Raw genomic sequence first — 20,715 nt, forward strand, 5'->3', positions numbered from 1 at the left:
TTGTTCGCTACTGTGGCAGATGTTCGTAACGGTGCTGGCTGGTCTCTTACATCAGCAAGATCTGATAAACAGCTACAGCTTCTAGCCTTTGTATCTACCTTGGCTCTAAATGATGCTTCTGACGTACCTCATTGGTATGTCAATGGAAGATTGCAGAAGGCTTTCGTGTCCAAGTCGGTATGGAACGTGATCAGGCCCCATAAGCCTCTCGTATCATGGTCTACACTGGTTTGGCATAAAGCAGCTATACCAAGGCATGCTACCACTGCCTGGTTATTTGTCCTAAATCGTAACCCGACGCTAGACCGCTTGCAAAGTTGGAACCCGGATAACCTCACTACATGTCTCCTCTGTGGGTCGGGATTAGAATCGCGGGATCATCTATTTTTTGACTGTGCCTACTCAGTTGTAGTTTGGCTCCTAATCACTCGTAGACTCAATCTCCATACTGCTCCTTACAGCTGGAATGCCACCTTGACATGGCTGCCCACTGCTCATAGTGACAGATATGTGCGCGTCGCTTTGCTACAAGGCTGGCAAGCAGCCATTTACGGTATTTGGTTTGAGAGAAATACTCGCTTCCACACTGGTCTTACTCATTCTCCTGATGTTGTGGCCAGGAATTCCCTGAGAATTGTCATTGATAAATGCTATGCCATGTGCTCTCTTGGATCTGCCTTAGGCTCTCTCTTGTTGCAGATTTGGCATCCTCCCTGAAAGTCCATTTGCCCAACTCTGTTTCTTCTCTTATCTGTAATAGATGATGTTACTTCCATGTAACCTCTTATTTTAAATTAATGAAAATCCTTTATCAAAAAAATTAAAAAATGTTTTTCACTTATATGTTTTTTGATCATTTTTATCTTTTATAGCAAAAATTTTGAATTACAGATAAAAAAAATTTCATTGTGGCATTAATAGTTTTAATAATTTTTAATTTTTTAAAAAATAATTTTTTTAATATTTTCTCGAAGCTTTAATCAAAAAAATTGTTCAAAGTATATTTCTAAACTAAAATATTTTATGTATTTTTATATGGTAATAGTTTAATTTAAAATGGTATATCTTTTAATCTTAATACTTATTAAATTAGACTTTCTACTTATATGATTGTGTAATCATTTGTATTTTATCATATAACAAAAATTTTAAATCATGGATCACAAATATTATAATGATTCTCAGTTAATATATAAGGGATATTGGTTACTTTAATAACTTGGGCTCGTGACTTCAAACGACTCAATATTTAAAACTTTGGGCCTCATCACTTTACCTCTCACACAGTCTTTCACCCTTCTTCTTCTTCAAGCAAACAATAAACGAAAAAAGTTGACATCCACCAATGATGATTATAATAAGTCAAGAGGTTTCTCTGGGAAGTTCGACTCCATGAGAAGGATAAAACTCTCTGATTCGTAATATCCCTTATATTACGGAAGCTCGAGGAGGAAAAGTTCAACCCCTAATGAGAATCTATTCAATTCCTTCCGGTGAACTCGGGCAGTGCCTCCTTTGAGAACTGACTCTACAAAGGTTTTCATGTTTCCATGTGTTTGTGAAAATATCTCCAGACACAAGTATGAATCATGGCTGAGTAATGTTTCTGATCCACAGTTTATGCAGAGGAACTCGTTTTAAGAAAGAGCTGGGGGTTATGGGGCTAGAGAAGGCGGTTGATGTTCTAGACACGCGCTGGGACTGGGAGCAGAGCATGTAGAGAGAGAGAGAGAGAGAGAGAGAGAGAGAGAGAGAGAGAGAGAGAGAGAGAGAGAGAGAGAGTATCATCATCTTACAAAGTGAACTAAAACAACAGAGGAAATTCGTGAGGAACTTACAGAATAAGTCGCCTTAGTGTGTGGTATATGCATGCCATGCAAGCTATGATAACATTTTCGTATGTTGACAGTTATTATATACATTCCAGCTTTTATAATATTTTCTTTATGTTGCAGATAATTGAGAAGCTTGTAGATGTGGTTTGCTATATACGTCAAATTGTAGAAGTTTTTGGCAACAATCGTAATATGATTATTTGTACTTTTGGCCTTCTACTTCTGGAAAATCAAAACTCAACTATCATATGGACTAAAGAGTCTAAACAAACAATAGGTCTCAAAGACAGTGAACGGAGGCAGGGAAGAGAACGATTAGGTGAAGCTGGTCTTTCATTAAGATTGATAGTGTGTCACTTGTAAAGCTTCTCTTCCACTCTTGTTTTGATATTAAGATGGGATTTATATGCTCTGGTTGAAACTGATCTTTGAAGTCGCACCTAGCTCTCTCCCCCGACTTCACCTATAAAAACAAACTCTCCAAAGCATAAGGTTTGGTCCTAATCTAAGCAAGAGCCAAGAGTTCATCGGCTTGAAGAAGAACAAGAAAGGAATCAAGATCTGAGCACTGAGCAGAAGTACAGGAAACTCTCCAAAGGTTGATCTTTAAGGTGAGAATTCTTCAAGTGATGATACAAATCTTCTGTATTTACACATTCTTTCATTGTTGTATGTAACACAACATAAGGATATAATATAACACTAATGTATTCGTTGAAACAAAACAAAGAAACACATTATGGTTGGTTTAGTTGGATTTATGTTTCAGGTCAACTGTTTTCTTTTGTTTCCATCAACTCCTCAGACAACCTTAAAGTAGCTAACAACTCCATGTTGGCTTGTCTATAAGATTGGATGCATAGTAAACCGGAAAATGGACACAAAAATAAACATGACATTCACCAAAATCCAAAATAGGATGATCACTATCATTCTTCTATGCCTTCTTGTTTCATCATCTTCAGAGGCTGCTCCACAAACCCAACTAGCCATACCATTAGAACCAACAGGAGAAGTCATCAGTTCGCCAAAAAAAACCACTAGGTCTTCCTGTTGAGAACCAGAACCAGCCAATTCTTGGTCAACCATCTTCTACATCTTCTGTAAACCAGCCTTTAACCGGATCAAATCAACCATCAACCGGATTTAATCAGCCATCATCAACTGAACTCAACCAACCGATTCTTGGTCAGCCATCTTCTTCTTCTGTAAACCAACCTTTAACCGGGTTTAATCAACCATCATCAACTGGATTCAACCAACCATCCTCTAATTCTGCTCTCAGTCAGCCATTTGCTAGTCGAACAAACCAAAACAGTCTCTCTGGAAACAATGTTCCATTTATTAATGGAAACTCGAAGCTGGAAGTCTCCACTACAAAGATTGTCTTTATCTGCATTGCTTTTCTCGTAGCTTTACACGGTACAGGCATAAACTGAACTGAACGTATACATCATATGGCGCTTCTGTATACGTTGGTTTTTCACTATTATATTTGTTCTACAACTTGTCTTTTTCCGTCTTGGATTCTAGTTGAAGAGTGTGTAACTTGTTACATGTACATTACGGGAGTGTATTTACATTTTCTTTTTCTTGTTATTGGATTAGTATTCGATTTTGTGTCTCAGGTGTTGTTAAGTTTGATATGTTCAACTTTAATTTCCTGTATATGGTATTTATGGGTAGAGGAAGAAATTGAAACCAACTCATGATTCCAACTCGGATTAAAATATGACCACCTTGTGTAGTTTTAAAACTTTAAATTAAGACCTACTTAGTGGGTCTTCTCAAGTTGTATAAGAAAATATGCTCATTTAAAACTCATCAGAGATGCTTAACCTTCCCAATAATATTTATTTTATCTGGAGAGAAGGAGAAGACTTAACATGAGACATAATTTTGATATGTTTAGAGACAGATTAACTGGTCAACGCTTCGAATTTTTGGTAAATAATGTTTTCGTCCGAAGTTTTCGCTTCGAGTACATGATAAGATTTTAAATAAAACTAGTAAAATGGTCAACTATTCGAGTTTTTAGTATACTAACGTAACGGAGCATCAATAACTGACAAAGTCAATGTTACTCTTTTTACTTTCTTGATCAACAAAGTCAATGTTACTCAAGTTGCTGTTTTCCAACTTTTCTTGATTGAGAATGCTGAACCGGTTTGAAAGGTTGGTCGGGTTCTTACTTCTTAGACAATGCCAAATAGTTGAAAATTTAATGTTATTTTAGACCGGCTGCACACGCACTTTACATGCGACTATACCTTCCAAGTGCATTCTCACGTGCCCCCGATTTCATATTCGGTTAGAGACTAACCGGAAATTACCTGGCTTAGATATGGCAGCGACCGGTTCAACCGAAAAGCTTCCATCTCTTTTTTGTTCGGTTCAACTCATCTGTTTTTTAGTGTAAATATGTTTTGTCATCAGGCTCATAACACTCAAAACCTCAAAAACTCAAAACAAAATGGGTTCTTGGATACTAAAGTTGCTGCTGCCAATAATTCTGCTTGTGTTGATTAAACATGCTGATGCATACTCTATCATCAAATATCTTCCAGGCTTTGAAGGCCCTCTTCCTTTTGAGCTCGAAACTGGGTGCTCTTCTATGTCATTCATCTTGTTCTCCATATCAGTTCCATTGTAAATGAATCTGTGTTCTGAGTTTTGGAGTTAAATCGTTTCAGGTACATAGGTGTTGGTGAGGCAGAGAAAGATCAAATGTTCTAAAATTTTAGTTTGGATAACCATCTAAAATTTTGATATTATTGTTGCTGAGTATTTGTGCAGTGGCTAGACAAGCATCCTGAGTATTTCTCCAATCCGTTCTATGTTGCCGGAAACTCTTATTCCGGTAAGGTGATTCCAGCCATTGTTCAAGAAATCTCAAATGGTAAGTTTTTTTAATTCCCATCTCAATCCCTTTTCTTTGACTACCCTTTCTTGATTCAGTTATTTAACCAATTTATCACAGGAAATGGTATATGTTGCAAACCTCAAATATATCTCCAGGTTTCATCAGTATTTGCTTGCTCTTTACGTTATTTCAAGAATTAAGAATTTTAAAGAGTTGATTTCTCTCTCTACGTTTTCCAACAACAGGGTTATCTGCTCGGAAACCCGACAACAAATGTTGATCATGATCGTAATAGTCGCATTCCACTTGCTCATGGAATGGCACTCATCTCTAATTGAACTCTATGAGGTACCAATTACAAAACCTAGGAACCCTTTTGTCTCTTGTCACCACAATGAAGTTGTTTTAATGAAAATTTCAGAACTCCTTTGTTGTAGTCAATGAAGAAAAGCTGTAGAGGAAATTATTTTAACACAGATCCTCAAAACACAGAATGTTTGAAACTCGTTGAAGACTTCAACAGGGTAAACACACCACAAAGTAGGCTTCACTGATAAATCACCAACTTATAATTGTGTGGTTTATTTACAGTCTGTTTCTAAAATATATGAAGAACTCATCCTAGAATCAAATTGTGACGCAACGTCTCCTGACTGCTATGTAAGCTTCTTGTTATCTTTTGATCCAGTGGGTAGCCACTTAAGAACCTACTATTGAAGAGTATTGAGCAAGGCTGTTTTCTTTGGTCAGACGTATAGGTATACGCTATCCGAATACTGTGCTAATAAGGAGAGCGTAAGTAGAGCACTTCGTGTGAAGGTAATATAATATGACAACTTGTTTGGTATCATATTCATTGGTTAAATCTGATAATCAAAATCCATGATTGCAGGGGACTACAGCGAGATGGGAGCGATGTAACTATAATGTCCAGTGTAATAAAAACATTAAAAGCAGCATACCACACATTGAAGGCTATCGATCTCTCATCTTCGGGTACACAAAATATTTTACAGCTTCTTCACAACTTTCTTCATTAATTAATTGTTTGATATTTTTTTCTGGACAGTGGTGATCATGATATGACAAACCCTTTCGTTGGAACTCGAGACTAGATAAGGTCACTAAACTTTTCCATTACTGAAAAATGGAGGCCATGGATGGTACATGATAAAGTCGCTGGGTAGATTATACCGTTTACTGTTTTGATGGTTACTTTTAAATCAGTTTGTATTAACCTGATCAACCTTTTTATATGCAGATACACCAAAACTTATGCTAATAAGATGACATTTGCCACTATGAAAGTAATTATTTGATCCCCAAGTTTTTCATTAACGTAATGCAAAGGTTTTCTACATCAGATTTCATAATAGGTTAATTTGTGTTTGGTTGATATAGGGAGGTGGGCACACACTTGAGTACAAACCAGTGGAGAGTTCAATCTTGTTCGAGAGGTGGATAAGTGGCCAACCTCTTTAAACACAGAAACCTTAATTTTGGAGTTATCTGATTAACGTTGAAGCCGAAAGTGTTTGGTATCTTGATTCATAGACATATTTTGTTATTATTGTGTGTTAGACTAATGTTTTTTTTACTTATTGTGAAATTCTTAACGGAAATTCGAATCTGGAAGTCTCAGTTACAAATATCGCCTTTATCTGCTTCGCTTTTCTCCTAGGTTTGCAGGGTACAAACAAGAACTGAATCAAACGTATACATCTGTATAATATGGTTTCTGTAACGCCCGGACCGCCCACGGCTAATGGACCTCCCACGCCCATTCTCTCGATCCGTGGGTCCAATTCTATGGGGTGGGCGGTGCATTAATTTTTCGGAGGCTCACTAGTCATCTTTAGTTTTCCTGCAATCACCACTTGACATTTTTCATGTTTTGGCTTCATTCGCACAAATATCGTTTTCCACTTCCCAATAGGTCACTCATCTTTCTACTACTCCAACTCAAGCAAGTTTAACTCTGGATTTCCAAACGAATGTGTGACCAAAAAAGTAAGTGCACTTTGGTGACACATGTAGCAAAATCACTTTTCTTAAGTCTTTCACATATACTATAAATAATTAGAAAAAAAAAAGAAACTTAAGACTGCAAAACACAATTGAGGCAAATATTCGTTTAGTGAGTGTCATTCAATCATGCATTTAAATCTAAACACGATCAGCTATTATTTTAATGATGATTCTAAATTATGTTTTAAAATCTATTATTATTGGATATAATATTTATAAACTTATTTAAAATATGGTGTCATTCAATAAATGATTTAAATTTAGTTTTTTAATCTATTTTTATTCAACTTGAAAAGAATTTTTTTTTGTATTTTAAATTAATTTCAAATCATCTGTTTTGGAATCTCATGAATATTTGAAATCAAAATTCAAGGCATGCTACATAGATTTTAAAATTCATCAACTTACAATATCTTGAAATAAAATTTGATAGATTGCAAAAGAATGATAACTGATTTTAATAATTGATTAAATAACACATCCTTTAGGATTTGGATATTGATTATCTGAATACTCATTCACAATTATTTATACCTATATATATATACTAGTCTGAAAATTTCATATTACTTTTCTCTTTATGAAAAAATCATTATATTATTAAAATATAATTTTTCTAATCCTAAAAGATATGTTGTACCGCATGCCTATTTGACCCTAACACTACCGAGGCATCGATCTTGATCACAAGTATTTTTCATTGCACAAAGATTAAGTCAATTTTAGAATCAACAAACTCAACCTTGATGAAAAATCTCCCTACGGGCTCTTTATGCCATTTATCTTCTCGGAGAACCTCATCTGCTCCTAGAATCAGTCAACATGGAGAAAGTCCAAATAGTGCTTGAATTTCTCCATTGTAATGGGCTTAGACAAAATGCCAGCTACATTTTTTGACGTAAACCCTTTCTCCCATAAGACTTCTCAAAAATATTTTAACTCCTTTATTTTGTGAAACTTTATAGCTATGTTCTTTATCTTTATGTGATAAACTTGATTCTAGCCAAGCACAACACACTTTGGCGATTATAGTGTAGCGGAACACTTCCTTGATCAACTCCCAACTCAGATACAAATCCTTGTACCCAAACCGTTTCCTTAGATGCTTCTCCGAGGGCCATATACTCAACTTATGTGGTTGACATGGGCTACAATAGATTGTTTCACCGATTTGCAGCATATAAGTTCTCATGCAAGAGTGAAGACATACCATGTAGTTGACTTTTGGTTATCAGATCTCCCAACCATAATCTGAATCCACGAACCTCACAACTAAACCACACTCTTGACCTCCAAACATAAGCCCATAGTCTTTTATTCCTTGTAGATATCTTAGAATCCACTTGATAGTACTTTGACCAGGATTTGATATAACTTGCATACTTGACTAACTACTTGTGCTAGATCTGATTTAGTACACACCGTTGCGTACATCAAGCATCCAACTGTGCTAGCATAAGGAACTTGTGCTATATCTCTGATCTCTTCAACAGACTTAGGACACTGCTCTACTGAAAGTATGAAGTGTTTCACCAAAGGCATGAAAACCAGTTTTGTCTTTACCATGTCAAAACGTACTAAGACCTTTTCAGTGTAAACCTTTGAAAAAGTTATCATCTCTTAGATTTTATATCGATGTGAATCTTCATTCCAAGAATATTCTTTGCAACTCCAAAATAATTCATCTCAAATTCATCTCCAAATAACCTTTTCAATCAATTATAATCTTCAATATTTTTTGTAGCAATGGACATATCATCAACGTATAACAATAGGAATATGAGAGAATGGCTGTCAAGGAACTTTACATATACACATCAATCATACTCTCACCTTTAAAAGCCAATCTTCAAAATATATAATTCAAAAATGTTTGTACCACTGCCTAGGAGCCTACTTCAAATTGTAGAGTGACTTTTTCAGTTTACACACAAAATGCTTTTTTTCCCAGCTTAACATAACTTTCAGGTTTCTCCACATATATTTCTTCCTCCAAGTCTACCTGAAGAAAAAAGATATGTTTATATCCTTTTTCTCCAAGTGTAAATCCCAGTTAGTTAACAAACCTAGTACAACTAGTATGAGAATGTGCCTTACTACATGCAAAATAATCTCGTCATAGTCTATACCTCTTTTTTGTGAGTACCTTTTTGCTACCATTCTCGACTTGAAATATACTAATTCGTTCTCAAACATCCTTGTTTTCTTCTTGAAAACCCACTTACAACATATTGCTCTCTTTCCATTCGGTAATTCCAAGATCCCACGTCTGATTCTTTTTCGGACTTACTGACTCTAACGTCATAAAACCAATTAATTCCTCCTCCTGATAGATGGAAGAATCACTCGTCTTGGCCATCAGAGCATAATTGACCATGTCTTCACAACCGAACCTAATAGGAAGCCTTATTGCACATTTTGGTTTTTTAGCAGTCATACTATCCTCTGTCCACGCTCCTCTTTATATCCTTGTTCTGCATGCTCATTACCAATTGTATCTAAAATATCTCCACCAGACTCTTTCTAAGTTATTTCAGTATTCGTGTCAATCTCAGTAATCACATGCACTTGGTATTGTCTTGCATGTTGCACCTTATACTGTCCCTCAAAGACCTTCCTCGACCAAAACCCCTTTTCAACCTCATGATCCCACAACTTATAACCTTTTACACGTTTCCCTAAACCTAGAAAGATGCACTTCTTGGATTTTAAATCCATATTTGACCTTTTGCACCTAAAACCATCATGTAACTTGGACATCCAAATATCCTAAAGTTTGATAGATCAAATATCTATTTCAGTCCAAACCTTTTCTGTGAATTTTTCTTTTAGGAAACACCTTCGCGATCTATTGATGAAGTAGACAGTCATGTTAACCACTTCTGACCATAAATGTTTAGGTAACCATGCATTCAATTTCAAACATGTTGCCTTCTCCGCAATCGAACGGTTCATCCTTTAACCAACACTGTTTTGATAAGGTGTTTACACACTGTGAAGTGCCTCTAAATGCCATGTTCCTCACAAAACTTCTGAAACCCTCCATTAGTATACTCAATGTCATTATCCAATCTCAAGTACGTCACCATTCTCTCCATTTCTTGAAGTTTGTGAATACTTCAGATTTCTACCTTAAGAAGTATGCCCAAACCTTTTTGGAGAAGTCATCAATGAATAAAACAAAGTATCTTGATCCTCCCAATGATTGTTCTGGAGTTTGCTCGCACACATCATAATGGATTTAATTTAAGAGATATTTTGTCATGTGTTGCCTCGTCTTAAAAGATATTTCAAATAGTTTTCCCATAACACATAATTTGTAAAAATATATCTTGCAACTCTTCAACCTGTCCAGAAGATCCCATCTTAGGAGTTATTTTAAATCATTTTTCGCCAGTATGGCCCATACGCATATGCCATAGAGTTGTGCACTCGGACTCAGAAACTGCAGTTGCGGCTCCACCTACAACCATGTTCTCTATCAGCTGATACACGTTTCCCGCAGTCATACGTCTTTCATCACCAATATAGCTAAATTGAATACCTTTAATCAGAGCATAATCATCATAACTAAATTTGAAGATGTTTCCATGAAGGATTCTTAGCGATATTAGATTCTTCTTCGTGACTTGAATATGTTTGACATCAGTCAGTGTCCTGATTGAGTCGTCATACATATAAAACCTGACTTGTCCAATGTCCACGATATTACATACTTTGATGTCTGCTAACCAAAAAGAATATGTGTGTCCAGCCTTATACATCTTAGAACACTACTTGTTAGGAGTCATGTGGAATAAGACACCGATATCCATTATCCAAGAATATATGTGATCTCATGATGTCACAACAAGCATGTCCGAATCGGCTAATCCTTTTGAGTCACCATTCTTTAGAACCACGTTCGCAAAACTCAAACCTTTTTTCAAATTATGTTCTTTCTCCGGAAAATCTCTTCTATAGTGGCCAACTTTGCCACATTTATAGCAGACTAAAAATTTTTTCCCAGATTTTTACTTTAATCCTTTCGTTTTATAACTATCCCACAGTTTTTCCATATGCCTTTTGTCTATCTTGGCCGACATATAATATGTCACCTTAAGAGTTGTCCTTCATCCCAATATTATGTTGTCTCTCATGGTGAGAAAGCAACACTGCAGTAACTATCTCCAACTTTGTAGTCACTTTATCAATTGTTAGAGTCCTCAACAACGTCGCATATTGAGTAGGCAAATGACACATCAAAATCATGGCTTGATCTTCATCCTGAATCTTCATATCCACATGCACCATCCCTGATAATTTAATTAAAATAGTTTACATGTGCAACAATATCTCAACTCTAAGATATTTCAAACCGAACAACCTCTGATTGAGGTATAGTTTTCTTGATTTTTTCCAATTTATCCCATATCCGTTTGCAAGTTGTGAGATCTATTACTTGATATGTTATGTCGTGTGACAAACATGGTCAAATCACTGAGACATCTTTATCATTCATCTCATCCCAGTCATCCCAAAATTCATTTTTCCATCAAAACACAGAACATTGAATAAATGCAGAATTGTCATTTTTAGGATTTTGTAACCTAAAGCTCTTGTACCATTTTTTTTAATGAAGAAATGTGAATTAACTTCGAAGAAAACAAAGTAAATTAATAATGCAAAACATGACTGAAGCAAATATATGTTTAGAGTTTGTATATTAATTTTGTGAATACTTATTTACAATCTATCATATTCTTGTTTATATTAGCCTTAAAATTCGATATTATTTTTTCCTTTACGAAAGCATCTTTATCTTACTTAAATGTACCTAATTTAAAAAAAAATAGACATACCTATATCTCGTTGAATCAGTTTTTAAGCAGCCACATTGCGTCTTTCAGCACATAGTAAACAAGACCTTTCGACTCAATTGATCTTGATCACGAGTCTTTCTTTTCTTGCACAAAAATTTAAACCACTACTTTTAGAATAGTTTTCATTATATTTGTTCTATACTGTCTTTTTCTTTTCTTTTTTTTCTTTAAAATAACTTGTCTTTTTCTTCTTGGATTTTAGTATAAGAATATGTAATGTGTTACATGTAATATATAACGAGTAGATGAAGTCAATTCAATAACATATAATTTCAAGTAAGGTTAAAATATGACATCTTGTAGGTTTAAAACTTTAAACTAAGACTAGTGGGTCTTCTCAAATTATATAAAAGAATGTACCCTTTATTTCTAACTATTAGAAGTAACATGTTCATTTAAAACTCACATCGAGATGCTTAACCTTCCCAATAATATTATTTTATCTAGGGAGAACTTGAAGATTTAAATCTGAGATATAATCCGTTTAGAGAAAGACTAACCTGTCAACGCTTCCAGTTGTTAGTACAATGATGTTATCGTCCGAAACTCAACACAATGTTACTCAAGTTGCAGTTTTTTCATTTGTGTTGATTCATACTGCCAAACTAGTTTTACCAAAAACAAAAAGAAACCGGTTGGAAAGGTGGGGCCGTGGCGCTGGGTTCTTACTTCATAGACAATGCAAAATAGTTGGGACTTCAATTTATCTTGGAGCAGCTGCAACGCAATTTACATGCGACAATGTCCCTTTCACGTGCATTCTCACGTGCCCAACATTTCGTTCGTTGAAAGAGAGAAAACCTAAACCCCTGACCTACATGGTCAGAGACTAACCTGAAATGAGTTGGTTTAGATATGGCAGCGACCAATTTATATGGTTAAACCGATAAAGCTTCCATCTTCTTTTTCTTTTCTTTTTTTTTTGGGGTGGGGGGTCAACGCCTTTGTTTTTAAGTATAAAGATGTTTTGTCATAACACTAAACACTCAAACAAAAATGGAGTTTTGGATACTGAAGTTGCTGCTGCCACAATTTCTGCTTGTGCTCATTCAACATGCTGATGCAAGCTCTATCATCAAATATCTTCCTGGCTTTGAAGGCCCTCTTCCTTTCCAGCTTGAAACTGGGTTTTGTTCCTCTTCATTCATCCTATTCTCCATATTAATGAATCTGTGTTCTGAGTTTTGGAGTTAAAAATAATTTCAGGTACATTGGTGTTGGTGAGGCAGAGGAAGATCAAATGTTCTACTACTTCATCAAATCTGAGAGGAACCCTGAAGAAGACCCTCTTCTTGTCTGGTTAACTGGAGGACCTGGCTGCTCTTCTTTCTCTGGCCTTGTTTATGAGAATGGTAATTAAATCTTCTGAAACTCATTCTTATTTGTTTCTGAAAAGATTTTCATTGACTTGTTTGAACTGGAAACATCGATATCAGGGCCTCTTGCTTTCAAAGTTGAGGCCTACGATGGAAGTATCCCCACTTTGGTCTCTACTATAGAGTATATATGTATAAAGGGTAGTATAGTCAATTATCTAGACCTAGTATACCTTCTGTATTCTGTATATATACGTGTATTCCTACTTCTAATAAGATGATTCAGTTCCATAAACCTATATGGTATCAGAGCATTGATCCATAACCTAAAACCTAGCCGTCAAAGTTCAAACTCTCTCTTCCCTCTCTTTTCTCCATCGTCACCTTTCTCAAAACTGAATCCATGTCGACATCTCAGACATCATCTCACGAGACCATAATGGTTTCCGACTCTCAGAAGATTCTCAGCATCAATATGACCAATGTCACTAAACTTACGGCTTCTAATTTCCTCATGTGGAGCCGTCAAGTTCAAGCTTTACTTGATGGTTACGATTTGTCCGGATACCTTGACGGATCTACCATCATCCCACCTCCGACGATCACCACCGACGGTGTCGTCACTGCCAATCCAGCGCATCAAGTGTGGAAACGTCAAGACAAACTTATCTACAGCTCGTTGCTTGGAGCCATCACGGTCGCGATCCAGCCTATCCTGGCCACGACAACCACATCTGCTCAGATTTGGGAAACGTTGTCTGCGACTTACGCTAAACCTAGTCGCGGTCACATCCAACAATTGCGTCAACAGATCAAGACATGGAGCAAGGGTACGATGAGTATCGATGTGTACTTTCAAGGGTTCAAAACTCGTTTTGATCAAGTTGCAATTCTCGGGAAACCCTATGATATCGAAGATCAGATTGAGTTCATCTTAGATGGACTACCCGATGAGTACAAACCGCTCAAGGATCAACTTGAAGGCCGTGAGTATCCTCCATCTCTCACAGAGATTCATGAAAAGCTCCTGAACCATGAAAACAAACTCCTTGCAAAGCACGCTACTCCTGCGATCATTCCGGTTACCGCAAATCTGGCAAATCACCGTGGCTCCTACAACAACAACAATTACTCTCAGCGTCAGAATCAGGGTTCATCTCGTCCCAGCAACAACCGCTCACAGCAAACGTGGCAGCAACAGCAATTCTCGCCGCGCAATGACACGGCTCCAAGGGGTTATCAAGGGCGCTGTCAGTTGTGTGGGGTTCACGGTCATAGTGCTCGTAAATGTTCTCAACTTCAGAGTGCTGCTGCCTCTTACAACTCGAACTCAAGGTCACAGTCGCCATCTCCTACTTCATGGCAACCGCGTGCTAACATGGTCACAGCTCAGGCCTACAATCCAGGCAACTGGATCTTGGACAGTGGTGCTACACATCACTTGACCACTGATCTGAGCAACCTGGCGCTTCACCAGCCTTACACCGGTGGCGAAGATGTGACTATCGCAGATGGGTCCGGTCTTCCGATCTCGCATACGGGTTCCACAACTCTCAACTCCTCTCATCATTCTTTTCATTTAAACAATATCCTATATGTTCCTAACCTACAACGCAACCTTATCTCTGTTTATCGCTTGTGCAATTCCAATAACGTATCTGTTGAATTCTTTCCTGCTCATTTTCAGGTGAAGGATCTCAGCACGGGGGTCCGATTACTCCAAGGCAAGACTAAAGACGAGTTGTACGAGTGGCCGGTTACTTCCTCAAACACAATCTCCCTTTTCGCCTCTCCTACACCCAAAACCACTCTATCTTCTTGGCACTCCCGATTGGGACACCCATCTTTACCTGTTTTGCAAACTGTTATTTCGAAATTCTTGTTGCCTATTTCTTCTTCTTCTCAAAAAGAGACCCCATGTTCTCATTGTTTCAGTAATAAAAGTCATAAACTTCCTTTTCATACAAATACAATCACTTCTTCTCAACCCCTTGAATACTTGTATACTGATGTATGGACTTCTCCTGTCCTTTCCATCGATAACTTCAAGTATTATCTCATATTTGTTGATCATTTTACCCGATATACATGGTTCTATCCTCTTAAACAAAAATCCCAAGTCAAAGAAACCTTCATCCACTTCAAAGCCCTGGTTGAAAAGCATTTTGATAAACCCATAAAGAACTTGTACTCCGACAATGGAGGCGAGTATGTGGCTCTCCGCGCCTTTCTCTCTGCGTCTGGCATCTCTCACTTCACCTCACCACCACACACACCTGAACATAATGGCATCGCAGAGCGCAAACACCGCCATATTGTTGAAACCGGGCTGACCCTACTTCATCAAGCTCAGCTACCGACTACATATTGGACCTACTCGTTTGCGGCAGCGGTATACTTGATCAATCGGCTCCCATCGCCGGTTCTTGCTCATCAGTCACCATATTTGAAGCTATTCAACAAACCACCCAACTATCTCAAGCTTCGGGTCTTTGGTTGTCTCTGCTTTCCTTGGCTTCGACCATATGCGCAACACAAACTGGACTCTCGCTCTCTCTCATGCATCTTCCTTGGCTACTCACTGACTCAAAGTGCTTATCTATGTCTCCATCTTCCGACTGGCCGACTGTACACATCCCGCCATGTCCAATTCATAGAGACCCAGTTTCCTTATCCCACGCAACCAGCTCCATCTCAAGATGCTGAGGAGGTCCAGCCACCAGTCTTTGCACCACCTACCCACATACCTCTCTCACCAACACTCGTACAACCCGTCTCGTCTCCTCCCCCGTGTCAAGATTCTCACCAGAATGTGTCTAACACAACGACACCTAGTGTCGGAACAGGAACTAATTCCACAGGTACGCTTGTTGGTTCTGTGCAGGTACATGAGCAGAGTCCTACACCCGCATCCTCCTCCTCTTCACCTATGCAGTCACAGAACCTACCTGAACCCACACCACAACCTGAACCTCATCCAACACCACCTTCACCTATCCTTACGCCACCACCCCCTTCTCCTCAACCTGACCCCACTCCATCTCCACCACCAGTTAACAATGTTCATCCCATGCGAACAAGAGCCAAAAACAATATCATAAAACCCGCTCAAAAATTCTCTCTTACCGTCACCAGTAAACCCATTTCTCCAATACCCATCTCCATTGCCCAAGCTATGCGAGATCCGAACTGGCGGAACTCTATGGGAGATGAGTATAATGCTCAAATTCGTAATAATACGTTTGAATTGGTTCCACCAAAACCGAATCAAAATGTTATTGCTACGAAGTGGATTCATACTATTAAGTATTTACCTAACGGTTCTCTTGATAGGTACAAATCTCGGTGGGTTGCACGAGGTGACAAACAAGAATATGGCGTTGATTATGCCGAAACTTTTAGCCCGGTGGTCAAGACTCTCACCATTCGCCTGGTCCTTCAGGTTGCGGTCAGTCGCTCGTGGCCTATCAAACAGCTGGATGTTAACAACGCCTTTCTCCAAGGCACGCTTACTGATGAGGTCTACGTCTCTCAACCTCCTGGCTTTGTTGATCCAGACCGACCGCGTCATGTTTGTCTTCTTAAGAAGGCGCTTTATGGGCTCAAACAAGCACCACGTGCTTGGTATCTCGAGCTCCGGAACTATCTCCTCCACATGGGATGTACAAATTCGGTCGCTGATACATCCGTATTCATCTACATTCATGGTGATCATATTGTTTATATCCTTGTCTATGTGGACGATATAATTGTCACTGGGAGCAGCAGTAACTTGGTTCAAGGGGTTATCTATGTACTCTCTTCACGGTTTTCCTTAAAGGCACCTACTGATCTCAGCTACTTTCTTGGTGTTGAAGCTACCCGCACTGCTACTGGTCTCCATCTGATGCAGCGCAAATATATCATCGATCTTCTCACCAAAACGAAGATGCTGGATTCAAAACCGGTTTCCACACCGCTGCCTGTCTCTCCCAAACTTACCCTTCAATCCGGTCACCCTATTGATGATCCACGACAGTATCGTATGGTGGTGGGGAGCCTTCAGTACTTGTCGATTACACGACCCGACATTGCCTATACGGTCAATCGTCTCTCACAGTTTATGCACCGTCCAACGGACGAGCACTGGAACGCTGCGAAACGGGTCTTGCGTTACCTAGCCGGCACGTTATCTCATGGTATCATGCTCCGTCGTAACACACCACTGTCTCTCCATGGCTATTCTGACGCTGATTGGGCTGGAGATCAGGACGACTTCATCTCCACCACGGCCTTTATCTTATATCTTGGTGCCACTCCTATCGCTTGGTCGTCCAAGAAGCAATCTGGAGTGGCTCGCTCGTCAACTGAAGCTGAATATCGAGCCGTTGCCACCACCGCTGCAGAGATGAAATGGGTCCGTTCTCTTCTCACCGAGCTTGGTATCATGCTGAAGTCTCCTCCTGTTATCTTCTGCGACAATGTAGGAGCTACTTATCTCAGCGCAAATCCAGTTTTTCATTCTCGCATGAAACATCTTGCATTGGATTTTCATTTTGTGCGCGAAAATGTTCAAACTGGTGCATTGCGTGTCACACACGTTTCGACAAAGGATCAACTCGCAGATGCTCTCACTAAGCCGCTTCCTCGTCCGCGCTTCACTGAATTGATAAACAAGATTGGAGTGGTTTCACTCTCTCCATCTTGAGGGGGTGTATAGAGTATATATGTATAAAGGGTAGTATAGTCAATTATCTAGACCTAGTATACCTTCTGTATTCTGTATATATACGTGTATTCCTACTTCTAATAAGATGATTCAGTTCCATAAACCTATATCTACTACATATTCATGGACTAAGGTAACTACTAGGATGTTCATATCTGGGTTATATATTATGTAAGGTTTCTGTTTTATTCAGAATAGATCTTCAAGTTTAGAATGATTGCTTCTTTTAAGGTGGCGAATATAATTTACCTGGACCAGCCTGTTGGGACTGGCTTCTCCTACTCAAGAAATCCCCTTGCTGATATACCAAGTGACACAGGATCAGCTAAGCGGGTCGATGAGTTTCTTCGTAAGGTAAAGGGGAAACTCAAACTGTCCTTTTACTGCAACTATCTTATGCTTTAGAATTTTGGAGATTTGAGTTATTGTTGTGTAGTGGCTAGACAAGCATCCTGAATATTTCTCAAATCCTTTCTATGTCACCGGGAACTCTTATTCCGGTAAGGTAATTCCGGCCATTGTTCAAGAAATCTCAAATGGTAAGTATTTTTTTCTTTCAGGTCAATCCCTTTGCAAACCCTTTTCTTTGACTATCCTTTCTTGATTCAGCTATTTTACCAATATATTACAGGAAATTATATATGCTGCGAACCTCAAATAAATCTTCAGGTTTCATCAGTGTTTGCTTGTTTCTTACATTATTTCAATATACCTTATCAAACATTAAGATTTTTTCCTTTCTAACAATAGGGGTATGTGCTCGGAAACCCGGTAACAAATTTTGATATTGATAATAACACTCGCATTCCATTTGCTCACGGAATGGCACTCATCTCTGATGAACTCTATGAGGTACCCGTTACAAAGTCTAGGATGAATCTGTTTGTCTCTTTTCACCCTGATGAAGTGGTTGATGACCATTTCAAAACTCTTACGTTCTAGTCAATGAAGAAAAGATGTGGAGGAAATTATTTTAACGTCGATCCTCAAAACACAGAATGCTTGGAACTCGTTAAAGACTACAAAAAGGTATGCACACATTCAGGAATTTAACTGAGATATAATTGTAAATCACTGACTCAGAATTTTTGTGGATTATTTATAGTCTGTTTCTAGAATATATGAAGAACTTATCCTACAATCAAACTGTGACAAAACATCTCCTGATTGCTATGTAAGCTTCTTGGCATTGTTGTATCAAATGGCTAGCCACTTAACAAACTACTAAAGAAGAGTACTGAACAAGGTATTTTTTATTCTTTTGCAGACTTATTGGTATTCGCTATCTGAATACTGGGCTAATAACGAGAGCGTACGTAGAGCACTTAGAGTGGTGAAGGTAATATACATATGACAACGTCTTTAGTATCATTGATCATTGAGTAAATATGATCACGAGACTCTATGATTGCAGGGGACTACAGGGGAATGGGATCGATGTAACTGGAACGTGCAGTGTAATCAAGACATTAAAAGCAGCATACCATACCATATGAATAACAGTATCAAAGGCTATCGATCTCTCATCCTCAGGTACACAATACATTTTACAAATTATTCACAAGCTTGCTTCAATAGTTAATTGTTTGTAATATTTTACCTGGCATTGGTGCTTCTGTTGAACAGTGGTGATCACGATATGACAATCCCTTTTGTTGGAACTCAAGACTGGATAAGGTCTCTAAACTTTTCCATTGTTGAGAAATGGAGGCCATGGATGGTAAATGATCAAGTCGCAGGGTATACACCATTTACATTTTCTTTGTTTTCTTGGTTTCTTTTAATTAATTTTGAATAAAGCTGACCAACCTTTTGATTTGCAGATATACCAAGACTTATGCTAATAAGATGACATTTGCCACTGTAAAAGTAACTTTTTGTCCCAAATTTTCATTGGACATAAATGCAAAGCTTTTATTTTTTATATCAAATTTATTGATTGGTTAATGTGTTTTGGCTTATATAGGGAGGTGGGCACACACTATAGTATAAACCAGTGGAGAGCTCAATCTTGTTCGAGAGGTGGATAAGTGGCCAACCTCTTTAAATATAGAAACTTTAATCTTGTTATCTCATTAATGTTGAAGCCGAAAGTGTTTGGTTTCTGGATTCATAGAGAGACATGTTTTGTTATTATTGTGTTTTGAGTAATTATTTTCCTTATTTTGGACCGTTTAATCAATTTGCTTTCAACAAGATTGTTTAGTATCCAAGGTTAGATACATAACGTTTGGAAAACCTGATGATGACAGCATGTGCCGTAGGGATGGCAATCAAGGACTTGGACCGCGGGCCTGGCCCGTAAAGGCTTGCTGCAGGACGGGATTGGGCCTCCATTTAGTAAGCCCGCAAAATTGCGGACCTCGCGGAACGGGTTCAAAGCGGGACGAGTCAAAAGCGGGACGGATCGAAAGTGGGATGGGCTTAACCCGCGGGATTTTGAAGACCCGCAACCCTAAGTCCCCATTTCTGCTTTCGCCTAAAACATTGAGAGAGAGAGAGAGAGAGAGAGAGAGAGAGAGAGAGAGAAAACGATTCTTGTGACTTTTCTCCCATAAAATATAAGGAGTTCCGGCGATGATGCATGATTCGAGCTCCGGTGATGATGATTCGAGCTCCGGCGATGACGACTCCAGCTCCAGCGATGACGATTCGAGCTCTGGTGTTGTTTTGATTTGGTTTTCTCTTTTTATTACACACAACTATGAATTGCTTTATTACAATGTGATATTTCTTGTTTAAGTTGATTGCTTTTGTTTTCAATATTGTGAAGTGGTGTTTTTCTTAAATTAAATTTGGTTACAGTGGTGTTGTTTAGGAGAAAAATTAGTTGTATAACACGTCACTTGTATAATTTGGTAAAGTGATTCACGATTTTCTTTGCAATACAAATAATTAAAAAGAGAGATGGTTTGATGAAGACATAAAACACTTGAGCCAACTTATTACAAAGATAACAATTCAATCAGATTCAAACTCAACAAAAGCTTATGCTGATAACAAAATAAGGCTTTTAACTCAAGAGCGCAAACACAAACGAAGCTTTGTGGCATTGATTTTGATAAGTCTTTAGTGAAGGTAAATGAGCTCTCTTCAACTCTCT

The 20,715-nt window shown here is 38.2% G+C and overlaps 3 protein-coding genes across 4 annotated transcripts; all 3 read left to right on the forward strand.

The window, feature by feature from the left end:
* The first annotated feature begins 991 nt into the window (after window positions 1–991).
* LOC117126522 (epsin-1-like) lies at window positions 992–3,503 on the forward strand. The gene is given in 2 exon segments (XM_033274824.1): window positions 992–2,853; window positions 2,855–3,503. Coding segments are annotated over 2 exon segments (564 nt in total). The 5' UTR covers window positions 992–2,709; the 3' UTR covers window positions 3,275–3,503.
* Window positions 3,504–4,308: 805 nt separating this feature from the next.
* LOC103828901 (serine carboxypeptidase-like 15) lies at window positions 4,309–6,180 on the forward strand. The gene is made up of 11 exons (XM_033275955.1): window positions 4,309–4,484; window positions 4,529–4,547; window positions 4,632–4,734; window positions 4,816–4,853; window positions 4,944–5,018; window positions 5,136–5,222; window positions 5,290–5,358; window positions 5,449–5,517; window positions 5,591–5,694; window positions 5,960–6,005; window positions 6,100–6,180. The coding sequence occupies exons 1-11, from the start codon at window positions 4,309–4,311 to the stop codon at window positions 6,178–6,180; spliced, it is 867 nt and encodes a 288-aa protein (XP_033131846.1).
* A 6,319-nt stretch (window positions 6,181–12,499) lies between these two features.
* LOC103828800 (serine carboxypeptidase-like 15) lies at window positions 12,500–19,808 on the forward strand. Of its 2 annotated transcripts, XM_009104440.3 has the most exons (15): window positions 12,500–12,715; window positions 12,795–12,940; window positions 13,025–13,077; window positions 17,722–17,745; window positions 17,844–17,966; window positions 18,049–18,151; window positions 18,244–18,281; window positions 18,363–18,464; window positions 18,555–18,641; window positions 18,718–18,786; window positions 18,880–18,951; window positions 19,027–19,145; window positions 19,239–19,352; window positions 19,436–19,481; window positions 19,579–19,790. In XM_009104440.3, exons 1-15 carry the CDS (start codon window positions 12,585–12,587, stop codon window positions 19,597–19,599), a joined length of 1,248 nt encoding a protein of 415 aa, XP_009102688.2. In that variant the 5' UTR covers window positions 12,500–12,584; the 3' UTR covers window positions 19,600–19,790. The 2 variants fall into 2 exon arrangements, with proteins under 2 accessions (XP_009102688.2, XP_033130699.1); XM_033274808.1 differs by having other exon boundaries at window positions 19,436–19,808.
* Window positions 19,809–20,715: the final 907 nt, after the last annotated feature.

The sequence above is a fragment of the Brassica rapa genome, chromosome A07 (assembly GCF_000309985.2).
Source record: "Brassica rapa cultivar Chiifu-401-42 chromosome A07, CAAS_Brap_v3.01, whole genome shotgun sequence".
NCBI classification, from domain to species: Eukaryota; Viridiplantae; Streptophyta; class Magnoliopsida; order Brassicales; family Brassicaceae; genus Brassica; species Brassica rapa.

Bases quoted from the DNA above. Each gene is read 5' to 3' on its own strand.
- LOC103828800 (XM_033274808.1), top strand. From the start codon at position 12,585: ATGGAGTTTTGGATACTGAAGTTGCTGCTGCCACAATTTCTGCTTGTG. The intron at 13,078-17,721 runs TCTACTATAGAG...CATAAACCTATA, and splicing joins GAAGTATCCCCACTTTGGTC to TCTACTACATATTCATGGAC. The intron at 18,282-18,362 runs GTTTCATCAGTG...TTCTAACAATAG, and splicing joins AACCTCAAATAAATCTTCAG to GGGTATGTGCTCGGAAACCC.
- LOC103828901 (XM_033275955.1), top strand. From the start codon at position 4,309: ATGGGTTCTTGGATACTAAAGTTGCTGCTGCCAATAATTCTGCTTGTG. The intron at 4,854-4,943 runs GTTTCATCAGTA...TTCCAACAACAG, and splicing joins AACCTCAAATATATCTCCAG to GGTTATCTGCTCGGAAACCC. The intron at 5,223-5,289 runs GTAAACACACCA...GTTTATTTACAG, and splicing joins TCGTTGAAGACTTCAACAGG to TCTGTTTCTAAAATATATGA.